General features: G+C 40.2%; 1 protein-coding gene across 1 annotated transcript in view; it reads left to right on the top strand.

Moving 5' to 3' along the window:
• Positions 1-20,732, top strand: part of CAMK4 (calcium/calmodulin dependent protein kinase IV) — a 197,646-nt gene that overhangs the window by 82,764 nt on the left and 94,150 nt on the right. Inside the window, exons 3-4 of the mRNA XM_074812781.1 lie at positions 12,591-12,653; positions 13,292-13,374. Of these exons, the coding sequence (XP_074668882.1) occupies positions 12,591-12,653; positions 13,292-13,374 (146 nt within the window). The remainder of the gene's footprint in view (positions 1-12,590; positions 12,654-13,291; positions 13,375-20,732) is intronic.

The raw sequence follows: 20,732 nt of genomic DNA, 5'->3' as shown, positions 1-20,732 counted from the left end.
CTGCATTTTAGGAAGCTGTTTTCAGGAAGTGTGTGCTCCACATCACAGTTGTGACAGTTACTCATTTGGGGGCAGTGAGATTGAGCTTGTTCTATGCTGTTGAGCAAAGTGTTAAGGGAAAACTGACTGCATGCACAAAAAAATAAGGGAAGAGGGCAAAAGATAAGAAACCACAGTGTTTTCTCTGGAGCTGGTCGTTCAGCTCTTGCAATAAAACAGGAACAGTGTACAACTTAAAACGTAGCATCCTGGCTTTATTCCTCTGGCCTGAAGCTGAGTTCTCTGTAGCCCTTCAAGCAAATCTAACAGGTCTATAAGAGAGAGGATTTATTTTACCGAGAGCTCCGTAATCAGCATGTACTCACTTGACAAACTGGTTACACTGGAGTATTTCAAGAGAAAATATATTCTCTTTGGCTGAGGTGGTCCCCTTTTGTCTTATGTCCTTTAAGAGGAAGACTGACCACATGTAGGGAGGAATGGAAAAGTAAAGGTGGAAATCAGCACAGCATCTGTGTAAGCAGCATAACCTGTAGGTTCTGGTTACAGAAGCTTCTTTGAGAAATTATGAAGCCAGCATCTGATCTCCATGAGATAGACCACCTGGTCACAGCATCTTTTAAAACTGGAACTAAGGTTCAGTACAGCTTTCTAAGCTGAATATTGTGACAGTTGATGGCTGCAGGACTTATATGTATGGGTGAGGATCATCCCAAATTTTTGCCACACTAAACTTGCTCTCTGCTCAAAACACTTACAAAAGGCATCCTTAAGAGGGGAAAAAAAAAAAAAAAAAAAAGGGCAAACCAAAAAACCCAAACCGTGAATAAATAGAAAATAACTAGTAACACGTTTTCCTACAAATGTAAAAAAACCTGCCCCACTTTCATTGTTATTCCTCCCCTTCATTTTAAGCAACCTTCAAATACTGCTGTTTGTTTCCAACAAGCTATTCCATTATATTTTGCATATATTGAATGAGCAGATGTTTGAAACTCCAACTGGGCATGTTTTCAGTAGATATAGTTGAAACCAGCTAGAAACATTTCCATAAGTAATAAGAAATAGCATAAATGAGATGGTTTGTTTTGTATTTCAGTCCTATGGTATTCAAGTCACTTTCATTTACATTTTTTTTTTGAGAGAATTCTGATTTCAAATGTATTTTAGAATTGCAAAGATTACACAATATGCTAACTTCTGAGGACCTCTAAGCAGTACTCTCAGGAAGATCAGCCTGCATAAATTTAGATTTTGTCTGCAAGATACATAACACTCACATAGGTTTTAGCTCTTTATACACTCATAAAAGAGTAGCGCTACAAGAAGAAATACCATAATAATTGTAGGTATCTGGACTGAGTGTCAAACATAGTAGGTATAGGATTTGAATGTAAAAATACAAAATAAAAAGTCAAAAGAACCCTGTGACATGGCTTTCAAGAATTTGTGGGAAAAGTCCTAATTCCTGCAGATGAGAGCCCTAATTTCTACAAATGAGAAGCCAAAAGTCTATTAATCAGAACTCTGGGAAAATTATTAATTTTACCATTATACCTAATCTCAGTTACTGTTTTTGGGCCATTACTGTGTTTCAGCTGCAACACCACAGTGAGAAAACACGTCAATTTCCATGTTGTATGGATGAGGAGCACATGAGATAGTGAGGCTAGGAGCTAGATTTATGAAGTATATGTATACAGGAAATTAGTACCACAGTTCGTAACACATCAATAACTACCTCCTGTATACTTTACTTCACAGGTAAAATCTGCTTTCTCCTCTCCAGGCTAAACAGACCCAGGTCTCTCAGTTGCTCCTCACAGGAGGGACACTCCAGTCTCTTCATCATCTTGGTGGCCCTTCATTGGACTGTCTCCTTATCTCTCCTTATCTTATATGTATATCCTTATCTCTCTGATACTGGGGAGCCCAGAACTGCATGCAGTAGACCAGCTGTGGCCTCACCAGTGCTGAGTAGAGGAGAAGGATCACCTCCCCTGATCTGGTGACAACACTTCTCCTAATGTAGCCCAGGATACCATTGGCCTTCTCTGCCACAAGAGCACGTTGCTGATTCATATTCAACTTGGTGTCCACTGGGATGCCAAGGTCCTTTTCTGCCAAGCTGCTTTCTAGTTGGGCAGCCCCCCATGTGTACTCTATGTTGTTCATCCCTAGGTGCAGGACTTTGCAGTTCCCCTTGTTGAACTGCATGAGGTTTCTGTCAGTCCATTTCTCCAGCCTGTCCCAGTCCCTCTGGATGTCAGCATGACCCTCTGACATATCAGCCCCTCCTCCCCATTTGGTGTCATCAGCAAATTTGCTGAGGATGCACTCTGTACTATCATTCAGATCATTAATGAAGATGTTAAACAGGATTGAGCCCAGTATTGACCCCTGGGGTCATCACTAGTTACTGACCTTCAACTAGAATTCATGCCACTGATCATGACCCTCTGGGCCTGGCCATTCAGCCACCTTACTGTCTGCTTGTCCAGCCCATATTTCAACAGCTTGTCTATTGGGATCTTAGGGGAGACAATGTCTAAGGCCATACTGAAGTCCAGCTAGACAATGTCCACTGCTCTCCCCTCATCTATGAAGCCAGTCATTTCATTGTAGAAGTTTCTCAGGTTGGTCAAACATGACTTGCCCTTGGTGAATACCCCTGATGACTGACCTGTCCTTTGTGTGCCTGGAAGTGTTTTCCAGAATTACCTGTTTCATCACCTTTGGGATTGAGGTGAAGTTTACTGACTGGCCTATAGTTCCCTGGGTGCTCCTTCTTGCCTTTCTTGGAGACATGAGTGACATTTGCATTCCTCCAGTCTTTGGGCACTTTTCCCAGTCATCATGGTCTGTCAAAGATTATTGAGAGTGTCCTTGCAATGACATCTGCCAGCTCCCTCAGCACTCATGACTGCATCCCATCAGGGCCCATGGACTTAATGTAAGCTCAATTTGCTTAAGTCTTCCCTGACCTGATCTTCTTCCACCAAGGGTACATCTTCCTTGCTCCAGCCTTTGCCCTTGGTCTCTGGGGCCTGGGATTCCTGAAGGCTGGTCTTGCCAGTAAGGACTGAGTTGAAGAAGGCGTTCAGCCTTTTCCATGTCTTACATCAGCAGGTCCTCTGCCTCATTCAGCAGCAGGCCCTAGCCTTGCTTTTGTCACTAGTCTAATTATAGAAGACCTTCTTGTTGCCTTCGACATCCCTTTCCAAATTCAATTCCGTTTGGGCTTTAGCTTTCCTAACTCCATCCCTGGATGCTTGGACAATGTTCCTGTATTCCTTTCAGGTTACCCGTCCATGCTTCCATGCTCTGTATGCTTTGTGTTTGAATTTGGCCAGAAACTCCTTGTTTATCCTCACAGGCCTCCTGACATTTTTGACATTACTCGTTGGGATGGTTTACTCTTGAGACTGGAGGACGTGATCCTTGAATATTAACCAGCTTTCTCGAACCCTGCCTTCCTTCTAGGACCTTATCCCATGGGATTTTTCTAAGGAGAGCTTTGAAGATGCCAGATCTGCTCTTCTGAAGTCCAGGGTTGTGATCTTGCTTTTCACTGTCCTCCCTGCCCTCAGGATCCTGAACCCTACCATCTCATGGTTACTGCAGCCAAGGCTGCCTTTGATCTTCACATCCCAGACAACCCTTCCTTGCTGGTAAGTATGAGGTCCAGCAAAGCATCTCTCCTTACTGGCCCCTCTGTCACTTGGAGCAGGAAGTTATTATCAGTGCACTGTGAGTACCTCTTGGATTGCTTGTGTCCTGCTGTGTTGTCCTTCCAGCAGATATCAGAGTGGTTGAAGTTCTCCATGAGGACCAGGGTCTGCAAATGTGAGGCTGCTGCTATCTGTCTGTAGAGGGCCTAATCCACTTGTTCTTCCTGGTCAGGCAGCCTATAGCAGACACACACTATAATATCACTATAACTTGTGTGTTACGCCACCTAAGAACTTGTGTCTTTTAAGCCAGGTCTTCTTCCTCCTATGTAGTGGATATGTGAAATGTATTCAAAGTGAGACGCTTTATTAGCACTGAGCTTTGTACAGAGCTTGATCATCCCAAAGTTTATAATAGCATGGTCAGAGTATTGCGATTGTAAGAAGGACCTTAAAAAACTTAGGTTGAGGGTCACAGATAGTTTCTCATCACTGGGTAGCTAGAGCTCACCAAAAGCTGAAGTAGCCACACATTTTGCCTGCAGTAATATAAGAACCTGTGGGGTCTTCAGGGGCTGCAGGTTTATTTCTTTTAAGTAACAAAATTGCCCCCTAGATCACACCTTATACATTACAGGTTTTTTAGGTCTGATTCTGTGTGATTTGCCAAATCTGCATGTGAATTCATTGCCCATAAAGGGAGACATAGGAGAGTCTCCTGAAATTAAAATATTCACTGGTTCAAGTTCACATAGCTTACATTTGCCTCCTTTCAGCATCTCCTCCGTTTACTTCTAAATTGTATGAAGTGTCAGGGAACAGAAGATCCAATATGGAAGGCACCCTGAGGGTCTTGTGTGCAGAATTCACAGGTGGAAGCCACTGTATGTTCCTGCTGCTCTCAGCCTGCTCAGTCACTTGTCCTTTTTTTCCAGCACAGCTCATAGATCCTGGCAGAGAAGGCAAGTTAATGTGCTGTCATTAACGTAGTTGAGACATCCTCCATAGGGATTGGAGTGATGTAGGGACAAAAACAGTCCTGTAAATTCTAACATTATTTGTTGACACATAGTGCTAACAAGAATCTCAGCTCACAGTTTCTAATCTATGAAGTGAGCTTGCTAGATCAGTTATAAGACCTTGCTTTCACATGTCTGCCTACCTCTCTTAACCATCTCACCATCTCTACGTGCTTGTCTGTATCCTCTGCCAACTATATCAAATATTTTACATTTTCAGTCCCTGAAAATTTTTGGCAAGGGATTCCTTCCGTGCTTTCCTTTAAGGATCTACTGTTTTTATGTGTTATTCAGATGACAAAGTATATAAATGGTAAATTTTAAGCAGTTTTGGGGCATGGGGTCATTTATATGGTTCCCATAAGTGTAGAGTTACAGGTTCTATATAATGTCAAAAAACACTGAAGTGACTTCAGGACCCCTCATTATCACTGTTTGGGGCTGACCTACCAGAAGAATTATCTATCATCAGGAGATTACAAGTCTCCTAGTACAGGTGTCATTTAAGCAGTGGGTCCAGAGATTCAGGGTGGTTCATCAGAGAAGACATGCAAGACTTAATGTGCACCTGACATTGTCATGATTTCATCCCATCTGAAATATTTTGAATAAAATAGTCTCATTTGATCATCAGACACACAACTACGCCTTCCCCAATCATCATCTATGTTATTGCTTACAAAATGGAGTGATATAGCATGTAGTTGATTGTCGTGGTTTAACCCCAGCCAGCAGCTCAGCCCCACACAGCCACTCGCTCACTGCCCTCAGGGGGAGTGGGGAGAGAATTGGAAGGGTAACAGTGAGAAAACTTGTAGGCTGGAATAAAGACGGTTTAATAAGTAAATGTACAAGTGACCTAAATAATTAATTCATTCACTCCTTCCCATCAGCAGGCATCTCCAGGAAAGTAGGGCTCCATCACACATAACGGTTACTTGGGAAGACAAACACCATCACTCCGAACATACCCTCTTGCTCCTCCTTCCCCCAGCTTTTATTGCTGAGCACCATGTTACATGGTATGGGATATCCCTGTAGTTGGTCGGTGTCAGCTGTCCCAGCTGTGTCCCCTCCCAACTTCTTGTGCACCCCTGGCCTGGGGCAGTGTGAGAAGCAGAAAAGGCCCTGATACACTGCATAAGCACTGCTCAGCCATAGCTAAAACATCCTTGTGTTATCAACGATGTTTTCACCACAAATACAAAACATAGGCCCTTACAAGTTACTATAAAAAAAATTATACTAGCCAAAACCGGTACATTGATGACAAGGAATAATTTGATATCTGTGGTGGAGATTACGATATTAATTGTAGCCCCAATGCATCAAATCTTCACTGGGTAACAGTGAAGGTTCACATGGATCTGTAACTGTGAGTTGATTCAGAGAAGGATGGGTAGCTTACTATTTATGTGCAATTTCTTAAATTGCAGCAGGCTTAAATTGAACTTGGATAACAATATAAGTAGACATATTTCAGGCCTTTATTATGCAGCTGGGAACTCCTAAGAACTTTAAGTAGCTTTAAGATAAAATGTTGTACAGGATGATAGGAAATGTCCTATCACCTAATAGTTCTCAATTTCAAAGGGACTACTGGATTAATAAGTTTTCACTGAGAAGAGAGGAAAATTTTTTCATCTGGAAAGCCAGAATGGGCAAGAAAATGGTGAGTACAATTTTCTAAATAATCCTATAAACGTGACTATTTTGAACTAAAAAGAAGTACTTTTGATTTACACATTTTTCTTGTGTCTTAAAAGTGTTCTCCTCCACCCAGCTTTGGGAACAGTAGCAACAGCAGTAACACACTATAAATAGTGAACAGCTGAAATGAGCAGTTCATGAATACCTAATAGCCTGAAATTTGTTTGCATAAACCGTTCAACAATTATCAAACATATTTGCAGAAATCTGTGTATAAATGAGTCAGGAGTGTAAATAACAACTAAATTAGTCAGATAGTTAGACCATAGCATATAATAAGGCCTTTTCTAATTAACATATAACTTGAACTCAGACATAAAATGTATTATTGCAAATGACCAGTGTTGTGCAAGATTTACGTGCCTTTGGACCCATCCTTCACGCTTTAGTGATGTGACCAAGTTAATATGGGTGAGCAGTAGAACCCGTTCACAAAGGCTTGTGTGTCTTTGGGGAATATAACCTGCATCTGATCAGCTTTACCATTGCAGTTGTATATTGCAAGATGTGGGGTCTGTTAATCAGATATGTCAGCATGTGATTTACTGTGCTGAAGTCTATACAATCCCACAAATCATCTCTACCCATCTGATGGTTTTCTTGCAAATGTACTGTGCTTTTTGAGAAATGAAAGTGTTGCTTCTTTGATGGAAAAATTTGCATTTAAGATACATACATACATTAAGTACTGTATGCAGACAGTGCATTTCTCTTCCATTTTTTTAAAAAGCACAAGCCCAGCTAATCTGTATTTGCAGCCAGGAGGTTTGCATGTATAAGCAGTTTTAGGCACCTAACAGGACAAATGCAAGCACATTCATGTAACTTGCAGAAGTTCCATGCAAGTGTGTTCAGTCTGAAGAATATGCATCAATTGAAGGATTATAACTGCAAATTGGAAATGTGGACATGTGCACAGAAAATAGTTGCTCTAATAATGAACAGTCTATTTTCTTTGCATTAATAATACAAGTTTACTTATGGAGGCTGAAAATAAAAAATCTCAGTAACCTACAGACTGAAAACTCCCTGCTGATTTATGGAAGATACTGCAGGGTTGTACGATTACTTCTGTGCTTTATTGTATTGTTGTGTTCTTCAGGGACCTTATGTTCAGTTTGAATGGAGATAGAGCCAGAACTGTCTGCCAAGCTCAAAATACAAAAAAGATTATTTTGAACTTTTTAAAAGATAATATTAGTCCATTAGGAGTACAAAGGTTGCTCCCATACAAAGAGAGAGCTGCTGACCTTTCTGAGAAGATCAAGCAATGTCCCAGCAAGAACAGTCCCTAAAACATAGAAGGAATTCTTTACTTAAGAAACTCTTGCTTTCATTTAAAAAAAAAGGTAACGCAAAGAATCAAATCACCTGAAGCAGGTGTTAAATAAATGCCCTAGTTGGAACAAAGAAGTATCCTTTCATTCAGAAGGGTCAGCTTTTTTTAATTCTGCTTTTATGCACTGTCGACTGCCATGCTGGTTACTGAATTACACCAGAGTAACTCAGAGAGACTGGTTCACACATAAAGCATCTATTTTCATTTGTTCTGGGATTTTTCTGTCGTACCACCTTTTTGTATCACCCAAGATTCTTTATCACTTATGGAGAAGACTGATATCCTATCTTGCATTGATACATAGACCAGCGTGATTTCAGCAGTACTACCCAGCTTTATACAGATGAAAAAACACATTCAGCAGTCTTCTTTAGAGTGTTTTAATCTTAAAGTCTTGACTTGAAAGACTTTCTGAGAAGATATTCTATGTATAAACTGGGCAGAAACTGGAATTCCTGTTACTCAGGACATTCTAAAATTAGAAAGCAAAACCTAAAACTGTATATACAATATGTACTTTGAATCTCCTTCTTGTGAAGATTTATTTAAAATCAAACTTTAAATTCAAGTTAATTTCTTTTTGTCTTGAAACCTTTCAAGAGAACCTGGGTAACCCAGCAACCCTATGTGTAGTTGTGACATTTAGGAACAGACCTTTTAGACTACCAGGGAATTGGCAGCTCTGCTTGTGGGTAGTCTATGTATAGGTTTTAATATTTCAGCTTAACTGTGAGAAGACAAAATAATGGCAAAGTTATAAATGGTAATTAGCAATTGAGTCCATAAAATACAGAAAGAGTTAGGCTCCGGAACAGTTTAGCTGGGATGAACATAAAAATTGTTTCTTGGAAGCACTTTTCAATAGAGTGTGGTGGCAAGCCAATAATGATTTGCAACAAGCTCACCATAACTGCAGAGAAATACATGCTCAGAGCCTGACTTGCTGGTTTGATAAAGCATTCATTGCTCAAATTAGAGGTGTTCATGTGAGTCAGTAAGTGGGATATTAAATAAGGAGCTGTGCAGAACTGGGGGGAACAGACTCCCTGAGGTGGACAGTGCTGTGAAGCTCCTTGAGAGCCATTTGCATTGGCTGCTTCACACCACTTGCCTGGGCACAGCGTTGTCACCCAACCTGCATGGTGATCACACCTGGCCAGATGTGCCCCTCCTTGTTCACAGCACCCTGGGGAAGGAGGGCAGCAGAGACTGAACTTGCAGCATGAGGAATGTGCTCTGCTTGTTGCTCTCTACTAAGTTGGAGGGCTATGTGCATCTGTTGGCCACCTGTTTTCAGGATGGCATACCATAATGCAAAGCAGCAGCTGGATTAGTCTGTTTACAGTGACAGTTCATTTTATCTTGTTTCATTTAATTTGGATAGGAGCAACAGTTTTATATCTCGGAGGTTTGTAGCATCAATCCACCTCACTGTCTCAGGGCATGGAAACATGGAAGAATCTCAGCTTTCATTAGGGATTTTTCCAGACCTTTCCATTGTCAAAATAGTCTGAAATTTATAAATCAGAAATAGACTGATTATAGACCTAGTGCTACTTCACTGCAACCAGTATCAAATTTCAAAGACACGGTGTTTGCAGACACGTATCCATAAAATAGATAAATGCCTAATTCTAGAGAAGTGAAATAACTGGAGAGATAAAAGATGAGAAGTAATTAGGAATAATTACCTTTTTAATGTAAAAGCTTTAATATAAATTAAGGAGGTGGATAATTTCATTCATCCATACTTGCAGATCGTGTCCTAACTTCCTGGGCCTTCGTTGTGTGAAATACTCTGTTAATGCTGTTAATCCTATGTCTGTCTGTCTGTAAACAGGATGTAAGATTGTAGTTTTGAGTGCACACAACATGCTACCATTTGTGTAATGATCTCAGGTAACACGGCAAAGCCATGTGTCCAGCTGCAGTACACATAGATGTTTCAGTTCAGCACACGGGGTTCTGGGACTGCCTCTGGCTCCCAGGTTCAGGTCACTGCATCTTTGCTGCTGCAGGTACTTTATCTAGTTACATTAAAGCCAGCATGCAGATACTTACCCGTGCTACAGTCACAGCTCCTGTTTGCTTAATAAAGTGTACTGTTGAGCACTGCAAGCCACAGCACAAGGCAAGACTGCATCTCACCTACAAGCAGTTCTTGCAGATTTGCTGCATTTTAGCACTTCATGTGGATGTCTCCACAGGTAAGCCATGGAAGCATATAGATGTGGGGTTTAATAATTACAGGCCATCTAGCAACTTTGTTTGATTTTTTTGGTCTATGGGCAGTGAAATCTTTATGCCTAGGGTCAGTGGTGAAGAACTAATAAATAACCATTTCAGGATTACCTGGCAAATGACTTCTCAAATTGATGCAGATGTACTAGAGCAGAATGCTGCTTCGTAGGCCTATTACAGCCTCTTGATTGCTTGCAATTTAAAGTTTGCAAACAGAAAATACAGCTCAGTAAAATCACACCAGGGTTAAAATCAGCCAACCAGTCATTTGCACAACCTGGTACAGAATTAGTGTAAGTGCAGTTGGACTCACCTATGGTTGCAGAGTAAATGTCTAGGAAAGCAAGGACCTGAAACTGAGTCTTAGTTCACTTTTTCACTTAATTTGTTGCCACCTGCAAGATAAGGGGAGGGCCTCTATAGTTCCTCAGTTGTAACTACTCAGTGTCAAAAGGAAGCATCTTTACAGTTTAGACAGCCTTTTCCATGCTTGTTGCCAGGCATGTTTGATCCACAAACATTTTCAAAACTGCAAAGAACAAACTGTAGGTTGTTCAGTTTGTAGTGGTGCTTTTGGATGAGGTAAATTGCCCAGTCTAAACAGCTCTCCTGGGGAAATGACTGTCCGTGCAATATTGTACATTAATTTTTCTGATCCTCTCTAAGGTGCAAAGCATACGAAAACAGTCCAGACATGTATTACTCTCTGGATCATCAAGAGCCTCTTGCTACCCAGCAGTAGGCTTTGGAGCCCCTATTTGCACTCACAAAAGTAACCCAGAGTTGAATAACATTACTGATGCCAAGGGGATGTTGAAACAGAGTAAGACCACAGTCTGGTGCTCACAGCATTTTATAAAACTACACAGGATACCATTCTTCAAAACTGCTGCTCAGTATTTATGTAGCAGGCAAGAGCAAAGAAACACTTGTGTTTGGAGTAGAAAGCAATAAAGTTCAGAAAGGCTGTGATGGTCACAGAGCTTAAAGGGTACTGTGTTTGATCCTAGAGCAGGTTTACCTGTGAATATTTAGTTATTGACCATGATTTTTATCTCCAATTAAGTGTTCGGGTAATAGAATATTTCATTCCTCTTTGATTTTTGTTTTCTGCTGCTTCTCACATGCACTAAATCTGCCCAAAGTTTTTTTTTCGTTCTTTCATTTTGCTTTCTGGCAGAGCCACTAAAAGAGGTTAAATGCCAGTGAGTTTCAAGAAATCCCTAAGGGCTCTAATTCTCCACTCATTTACACCACTGTCAGAGCACTGTGGCATTACTAACCTGAAATCATTCCTAATTGACACAAGGGGAGAATCAAATTCTGCCTCTCGTGTAGTTCTGAATGTGACTGCTACTTGGATTTTGTTGTTGCTGGAAAAAATAAAATACTGAGAAGCACATCTCTTCTTTCAGGTGATTAAAAAATGGATCATTTTTTAAGCATGTGTTTTCCACACTAAGAATTTGAAGGTAGTTTTATGTCCCATTTAAAGGTTATGTATTATGACTGTTCATTTCCCATATGATGTAAAAAACCAAACCCAAACTCAAAACATGTGTTTGATGAAAAGCCTCCACTAAAAAAATCCACACAACTCCCCCTCAAAATGTTCTGCTTGGCGTCATCTGTGTCATCAGTGTGGATGTGACTTAACTTGCTGACTTTCATTCATTTTGTAACTCCTGAGATGAAGACTGCTGTAGAAAAAAATACGTTAATAATTGTCATCAGTGTAGGATTTCTCTAGGTTCAGTGAGAATATTTGCAAACCAGATAGATAGTTTCTTCATAAATGTATTAATTACCTTAGCAACATAAAAGCATGCATAATTTGCTTAGGAGCATTTTCCTTCCTTGCTTGCTTAAACATTCAAGTTCCGGGAGAGCTGCGGTTGTCTTTCCTGAGTGAAATACTCCCTAGGTCTGCATTGCCTGTGAGAAATGACCAATATGTCCCCAACAGGACATAGGTTGTGTCTGAATTGTTAAAGACTGCAATTTGAGAAGGTAAGGGCTAATCCTTGCAGAGGTTTTAACCAAACAGATAGTCTTCCGCATTAATAGATCATTCTGTTAGATGTATCTGAAGCAGTTTGAAGTTAAACCTCATACCCTGTCTGCGGCTGGAGATGTTTGACCTTTGCATAACTCTTTTGTTCTAAGCAGTATGTTACACTGCTTTGATGTGCATGTCCTATGTGCAGAAACCTTTTTCCAGTACAGCTGCCGAACAGTGGGTCAAAAGGAAGCTATCCTGGCATAAACTGAACCAACATAAGTAGTGATAGAGAAGGGCAGAACTTGAGTAAAAATAGGAATTTTAGCACCTTTTCCAGATGTCTTTCCTATATTCTACTTCTTGTGTGACTTACATGTATATTTCTAATCATTTTGCTAGATGCCAGTGTTTTTCTGTTATAGTATCTTTCTCATGTTAAAGGAAGATTACTCCTTACAGTATGTTTGACTTGTGTGTCTCACATCAGCTTATTCTCCTAGGAAATCTAGAAATGCTGTTCACACATATTTTCCTGTAATGCAGTTAGAAGTTTCTATGGTGAACATAGAAATAAATTTTTCGCTTTTTCCCTCCCCACTTTTAACCAGGTAGACAAGAAAATTGTCCGCACAGAAATTGGAGTTCTTCTTCGCCTTTCACATCCAAACATTGTAAGTTTAGCTTTGTACTTTCACTCCATGTTTGTTTCTTTGTTTTTTTCAAATTCTTTCTGTTCCTGAGAGATGACTGTTGGAGTTCACCTGTACAGACTTGGGATAGTTCTGAATAAAGCTTTGGGTTTTCCTCAAAAGTGCATTAGCAGCTTGTTGTGGAAGACTGTTGAATTATACTTACACTTTAAAATAAATTATTGATGCTCTGAGAGATTTGAGTGGGAAACTATACAAAAGAAGTTCCGTAAATGAAAGGGGAAGTTGGTGTTGTCCGTCCTTGAAGGTGGGGAAGGTCTTATATTCATTTACTCTGAAAGACTGGCAGACAGCTGTTGATAAACACAAAAAAAAGCAACATCTTAAACTCCTGTGTTGGATAGAGGTTGCTGAGGTATAAGGAGTATGAAAATAATAACAAAAAAGGGAATGCAAAGGAGATAAAGCTATCAACAAAAAGGAGATTGGGAGAGAACATGCATAACAGTTTGCTGCTCAACTGCAAGGTAAATATGTTGCACCAGCTTCAGTTGGTACCAGCTTTATCGACTGTGGCCTGTTTCCTGCTGTTGGCTCTGTGATATGCTCAGCAAGAAGACAAGTAAGCAAAGTGAATCCTCTTTGTTATCTTTTACCAGATAAAGCTGAAGGAGATATTTGAGACACCTACAGAAATCAGTCTTGTTCTGGAATTGGTCACAGGTGGAGAACTATTTGACAGGTAAGTTACCTGTACGCACCTCACTCAGTACCTTCCCCAGGGGTGTTACAGTCCAGATTCCTTCTCTGCACATAATACTGTGTTAGTAATTACTGGAATTATTTCATCAGTGTGTGGTTTATTCACATGAGTAAACAGCCGCAGAAATTGGCTTAAAAATGTGTTTGGAAATGTGATTATCAGGAGATTTTTTTGGAAATTATATATGAGTTGGAAATGAAGGAAATTGTCAGTAAATTCTGGAGAGCACACACTACTGAAGGAAGGTGCTCCGGAGGTGCATACCATCAGAGTATGCTAGATCAGACAAAAGGCAGGAAAAACTGACAAAATCACATTGACATCATAAAATATGGTAAGTGACAGTCAGCCTGCCAGGAAGATAGTGTTATATCAGGTAAAAAAATGGTAAGCATAAGAAAGAAATTCTCTTTGGTATTCATTGTATTTGTAAAACCTTTGTATTTGTTACAAAGGTTCTGCAAGACAACTACTGAGTACTGAAGGTATTGCTCATAGAGCTGTACGTGCTTGTGTTGTAGGTGCATATTCATAAAGCGAAATAATTCTGTAATAGTGTTGGGGCAATATTTTACTGGTAGGGGGTTGGCTTTTTTAGAGCAAGAGAAGATACGAAAAGCATTTGATACTGGCTTGAGTAAATCAATTATTTCACTGGCACTGCTGACTTCCAACTCATGTAAAGGCAGGTTATTTGATCTTCCTTCTATAATTAACGTTTAGTATTTTAGAGGACTGTTATAGAAATATGCATCAAAGACTCAGTCTGAAAGTATCTTTGACTTAAGAAAACAAAAGCATACATTTTTTGTGGCATGGTCACAGAATTACAGAATCATCTAGGTTGGAAAAGACCTTGAAGATCATCTAGTCCAACCATTAACATAACACTGACTGTTCTCAACTACACCATATCCCTAAGCACTATGTCAACCCGACTCTTAAGCATCTCCAGGGATGGGGACTCCACCACCTCCCTGGGCAGCCCATTCCAACACCTAACAACCCGTTCTATAAAGAAATGCTTCCTAATATCTAGTCTAAACCTTCCCTGGCACAACTTGAGGCCATTCCCTCTTGTCCTATCACTTATTACGTGGTTAAAGAGACTCATCCCCAGCTCTCTGCAACCTCCTTTCAGGTAGTTGTAGAGGGCAATGAGGTCTCCCCTCAGCCTCCTCTTCTCCAGACTAAACAACCCCAGTTCCCTCAGCCGCTCCTCGTATGACATGTGCTCCAGACCCTTCACCAGCTTCGGTGCCCTTCTCTGGACACGCTCGAGTCATTCAATGTCCTTTTTGTAGTGAGGGGCCCAAAACTGAACACAGTAATCGAGGTGCGGCCTCACCAGTGCCGAGTACAGGGGTAAGATCACTTCCTTGTCCCTGAGGTCATAGCTACAACCTTGAGATGAACTATTTCTGAACAATAATGTCCTGGTTTCGGCCAGGATAGGGTTAACTTTCCTTGGGCTGAGAGGGAGCACAGCTAGAGGGCCGGTCCCGATCAGTCATTGGAATATTCCATATCATGTGACGTCATGTTCAGTGTATATAGGTGGATGCGGGCTCTCTCTGGTGCGTGCCGTTTTTGTTTTCTGTGGCGGCATGGTGGGAGTTTCCTGGTGCGGTTGGGTTGCTGCTGTGGCGGGGGGGTCGCTGCGCTTGGTAAGCCACTGCTGCATTTTACCCATTTTGAGTTCACATTTGTCAGTTGTTCCTTGTTACTATTAGTAAATTCTTTTTCTTATATTCAACCTACGAATTTTCTTCTTTTTGTCCCTCCCCTATTTCACCAGGGAGGGGGAAGGGGGGAGGTGAACGGCCGGCCACATGGCGATTGGCTGCTGGCCGGGTTCAAACTGCAATAACAACAAAATCAGCATCTTCAGTTCAACAGAAGAAAGGTGTGTACTCTCTCAATACTCAGCCAAAGCAATCAGGACAAATGTGCTGCAAGTTAAAACAACCACCGAGTGCCCAGTTCTGAGATGGAGGACCCTACACAAGAAGTCTTACCTTTAACATTGCCTTTTATATATCCACGTGGTTTCAAATTGGATGCCTTTCAGGAAGGCTGGATACTCTACAGGAACCTTTGATGAGAAGAGTTTGCAAAGGGAAAACACAGATATGCCAGTGAAATGGTTGATTCCTGAGCAACCATCTGTGTGGTAGAACTGAAGATAAAAGACTCCATGGAATCCAGGATGGGCAACAACATTATTTGATGGAACTAGGATTTAATATTATGATGTTTTCAGCATTCTGTAATCTGTACTCAGCAGTGATTATGGGATTTGAGTTCTAAGATTGATCTTTCCCCAAAATTGTATGCTTAATCTAGTAGTTTGGTTAGGATGAGCTGTCTGGCATTGCCTGACAAGAAGCAAAACCGTTTAGTCACTAGAATTGTGGTGCCCCCTTGTGATGCTACGAATGAGCACTAATGGAGGTCTGAATTCAGCATCCCCCTTTTCTCCACATACAACAGAAGTGGAAACTTTGGCAATACGATCCTCTCTCATCTGTTTTTGGAAAAAAAACAACCAGTGGAAAAAAAAGAATAAAAAGCTGTTTCCAGCTGTTAAGCTAGTAATAGGAGTATTACTTCACTTTTCAACCTTAAACCAAAAATAATAGAAATATGCAGCCAAGATGTTTTGTGCTAATCACTCCAATTAAACATCAGTTGTCCCTTTCCTCTCTTTCAGCTGGGCTGAAGGATTAACACTTTGCAATGTGCTGTACATGGCTGACCTCTGAGTTTTAGTGAGGGTAAATTTAGCTTTCTGCCTGAGGGCAGAATTTAGCTTTTCTGCCCCTCATGCTTAATCTTTTCAATCCATACATCTTTTTATCATGCATGAAGGAAATCTCCTGACTTACAGACAGGTCTTGTGCCCTCTCTCCTCTGTTCTTGCATGACGTCCATCCCAGGAGAAAGCAAAACAACCCTGGGAAATCTCCTGCTGGGCAGTGGGATTGTGTCAGATGTGGAGGGAGAGCTGTGACCCTCTCTTGTTCTCATGGCAATTTTTCAGTTGTGTTACCCAGAAGGAGATAATTTCAAAGGAAAGTATCAGTTATACATCTGAGTTAATACAACTCAAATCAGGTTGGGTTTGGTTGCATTTTTTAAAAGAAATCTGTTTTCCAGACTTCATAAATCACATTGTAGGTGACACCCTGACATATAATATTCCACCATCCCAAACACAACAAATATAACTCTACACTAAATTGGAAAAGTTTGTGTAAATTAGAATGTTTGTTGCCAGTTTGCATCATGGTTTTTGCCAATCCAGTAAGTGACCAGTGACAAAGAGCTTTTGAATTAAGACAGACCAATGGACAAACTGGCCAAGATACAGAGAAAACTGCAGTAGGTCTAAATTATCTGATATTCTAGTTCTTTCCAGATGCCACATCTCCAGCACAGTGCTGGCATGTATGACATTGACATTTGCTTGGCCCTCCTCTTTCATTCCTGTATGTTTAAAACAGACATGCATGGTTGAAGTGCATTAAACCAGCAGTGTTTTGACAGAGTCCTGAGGGACGACCCACTGGTATGGCTCCAAGTGTCCCAGCATCAGTGTGCCCAACAGCACACGGCCGTGTTTCGCACGCTGCCATGATACTGAGGGCAGGCTGCCATCACACCAGTCCTCAATGGGGCAGGAGCCAGTTGAAAAACACCCAAAATCAGCACAGCTGTTTAAATGCATGGTGGAGTGATCACTCTAACATTTGAACAGTCTTTAAAGGACCGTGTTGCCACCACACTTGTGAATCAGAAATTTCAGGACTGGGAGCAAAGTGGCAGGCAAAGGTCTAATTTTATCCCTCTCTCCCATCTTCTCACCTCATCCTCTTATGAAAAATGTTGAGAGCCATAGTTGAGACCAGAGACACATCTTTTACATGAGAAATTTGAGTGATGGAAAGACATAATGAAATTTGGTTTTATTAGGTTTTTGGATGACATCATATTGTGCATACAGAATGAAGTAATAAACCTTATGTGGATGATTTCTAAAGGCAGATTTATAGTCAGAAAGCTTCTCTCCATTTCAGCTCTTCTCCATTTAACAGGAGAAAGCTAGAGGCAGAGCTGATGGAATTAACTCTCTAGGTGCTTTCAGATAGATGGGACTGAATTTGAGCTCAAATAAATGGAATCAAACATTTTAATATGAATTGAAGATCATGGTGGAAAAAGAGTTTAAATGCAATGACCATAAGGGAATGTAGAATTAATTGACACCACAAAAAGTGAAGTAGTTTTCCTGGAAAAAAAACAGATTCATCTCATTTATATAGGCAAATTGTTTGTCAAACTAGTTGCTTTTTAAACACATTTTTATTAATAATCAGTAAACCTTAGACTGTTCAAAGATTTTATCATATAAGTAGCCAGTGGCCTCACTTTTTTTGTGTTAACCCCTTTGATTATTACCTCTCCAATTTTCTTTATAGTTCTTCCCTTTTGGAATAATGATGATTCTTCTTAAGCTTGCTTCAGTTAGGTTCTTCTCTTGCCTCTTCCATTTACCCTCTGTCCCTTCATTGTTCTTTACTTAAATGTAATTTCTTGGTACTGTTAACTTTGACTTTCTTTTCTATTGTATGGTATAATTCATCAGATTCTTGGTCATTTTGTTGATCTGGCTTTGCTTCTAACAATTAGCCTCTTTATTGTTACAGGCCGTAATAGGTCTTGCAGCACGGTGAAGTCTGCTATCTGTCTTTTATGGGCTAACTTTTTTTGAATTTGGTCTTTTCTATTCACATTTTATTCATATCTATTGCCTTTCAGCAGAATCACTCTTTCAGATGTAAATTACAGCAAAAAACATCAACTCCAACTTTATCTTAGTCAGAATACCTATGGATTGATAAGAGTAGTTTTTGCTAGACTCTTCCTTTTTTCAGCTTCAAATGATAATGCCAATCCATATGTTCTCCTTGTCTGTATTTTGGCATCTTGACCAAAACTCTTCTGTTTCTTCCTTCATCTTACTACGAAGTGCACCAACATTGTCTAAAAATACCAGTCGACAGTCTCGACTCATTTCCATTTCAGATTTCATATAATTTTTTCTGAAATATAGATTCAATCTGATACTATCTTCTTTTATGGAGCATACATTAACAAAAATATTAATTACTTGTTCTAAAGAACTTGCCTTTTTAAGAGATGCGGGAATGATTACCTCTTACGGACAAAATTTCCCGAAGCCTTCCCAGGCTTCAGGCACACCTTCTTATTTCTGCTTATGGAAATTAGAATTGCTAAAGGACATAAAAAAAGAGTAAAGGAATTAATCAATCACTAAAGTGGAGGTCTTATATAAACTATTTGTTTCTGAGCTCTGGTCTCATTATGTGGTGGCAGTCTGTCTTCTGAACTGGGGTCAGAGCAGCCCTTTGGACTCATTTCACAAGAGCAAGTTACAGTCCTCTCACTCAGGACTGGCAAAAAAAAAGAGGTCTAATGGCATGACTACACCAACTGTGCCATATTCTCCGAAATCAGAAGACAACATACAAATTAGCTCTGGTAAAAGTGCTCCTTGATGTCATAATAGTCCATTTAGTGTCTCTTGATTTCAGCTGCAGTAACGATAAAACACAGTAATTTAAGACTAAAGAAGCATGCTTTAATGCTCATTTATAGCCTTTCCAAAGTAATTTAGTATTTTCTTTGTGTACAAAGTTGTAATAATGCCTTTAGACTTTTTTGTGGTCAGTGCTTTATTTTCTCGCACTGGACAGATTTACTCTAAGTCAGTATCTGCTGACTACAATATTCTCTTCAAGATGAAAGATACAAATGATTTTTTTGTAAATGTTTGTGCATAGGATACTACTTACAGTGTGGTCAATGTATGCACTTAGAATTAGGTGAAACACCAGCCGTCAGAGGGAACACACTTGCAGCTTTATAAATGACTAAATGACTCAGGCAATGATGATGGTGCAATTATAATACTGGTTGGCTTCCTGCCGCTCTCTAAATGTGAACTGATGTGACATTAAAGCTTGCCTGGTTCTTAACTCCACTGTGGAAGGCTTTTCACTTAAAACATTTTCATTTAAAATGTCCTCTTGCCTTTTGTTGTTATTGCTCAAGATAACTTTGCAGGAATTGTTAGCATGGGTATGTCCTAGTTGGAACCAGCCTGTCTTGTGCTAGCCCACTCTGGGAACTGGGCAAGCCTTTTGGAGGTAGGACACATCAGTGCCTGTAAAGCTCTTTAGTTTGTTATGTATTGTTAATACCATGTCCTCTTGTGATTACAACATCTCTAACGTGTATTCTTGATTTTCTGCCACAGTCTCACCACTGTAATATAGACATACATGGTCTGGATGCCAGAAAAACTGGAAAACATACACCTGTTTAAATTAAATAGGAAGCTGGTCGAGCCTTAGCTGATTTCCTCAGTTATTAACAAATTTAGCTTTCATATTTGTTTGAAATGCAGAGAGGTTTTGACAGCTCTGTGCGGGTGACAAGTTGAGGTATATATACCTACAGCCTATATAGCTGTAGCCTACATATATGTATACAGGAAGTCTCAGACTGTTCCAAGAGCTAGTGATGTCTTCTATGCCTTGATTCAATATCTTTCCGAAAATTATAAAATCACTTAGGATGAAGTTTGTACATTTAGTTTCTCATTGCTTTTTCAATGTACATGCCAAAATGTTTTAGTAAGAAGTACAGTTATCTTAAATACTCAGAGGACCAGTGTGCTTATGCTAAATGATAACTAAGTTGATTTTTTTATGGAAGTCTGAAAAGCAAATCCTTTTCAGATAATGTGTTTCTCACTTCAATGTTGGACTTCAGCCGCTGGAAAAAGGAATGTATCACACATTTGGTGCCAAGGCCACCAAAGGAGGACTGGAAGAGGTGAACCTGAAATAATCCTGAACTGAATAATGATAATGTGAATACTCCCGCAATTGTGACATAGAGGGATATAAGAGCAATGTATGTTAAGCCCAGTTTCAGACTTTGATGGCCATTTGTTTCACTCTTGCTGGGAAGTAAGTGTGGTGCCAGAGTGAGCTCTGGACCAATGTGTTTAAAATGTCATGGCAGGTACAGTTGTGCAGGTTTGACATGGAGGGCTGGAGCAGGCAGGTTGTTCACCTGTGGTCAGGCAGCATCCTTCAACTATCCTTGAAAGCCCAGGGGTTTGGATTTTGTTTCTTAAACATCTCTGTAATCTTCTTATGTAGGATATTCCAGTGACTCTCCAGCCCGGAATTAGATTCGGCTTCAATATTAGGAAAACCTCTTTCTGCAAACCTGGTCAAAAT

Source organism: Strix aluco, chromosome Z, assembly GCF_031877795.1.
Source record: "Strix aluco isolate bStrAlu1 chromosome Z, bStrAlu1.hap1, whole genome shotgun sequence".
Taxonomy (NCBI): Eukaryota; Metazoa; Chordata; class Aves; order Strigiformes; family Strigidae; genus Strix; species Strix aluco.
The sequence above is the reverse complement of the archived record's forward strand: the minus strand, read 5'-3'. Positions and strand labels throughout refer to the sequence as shown.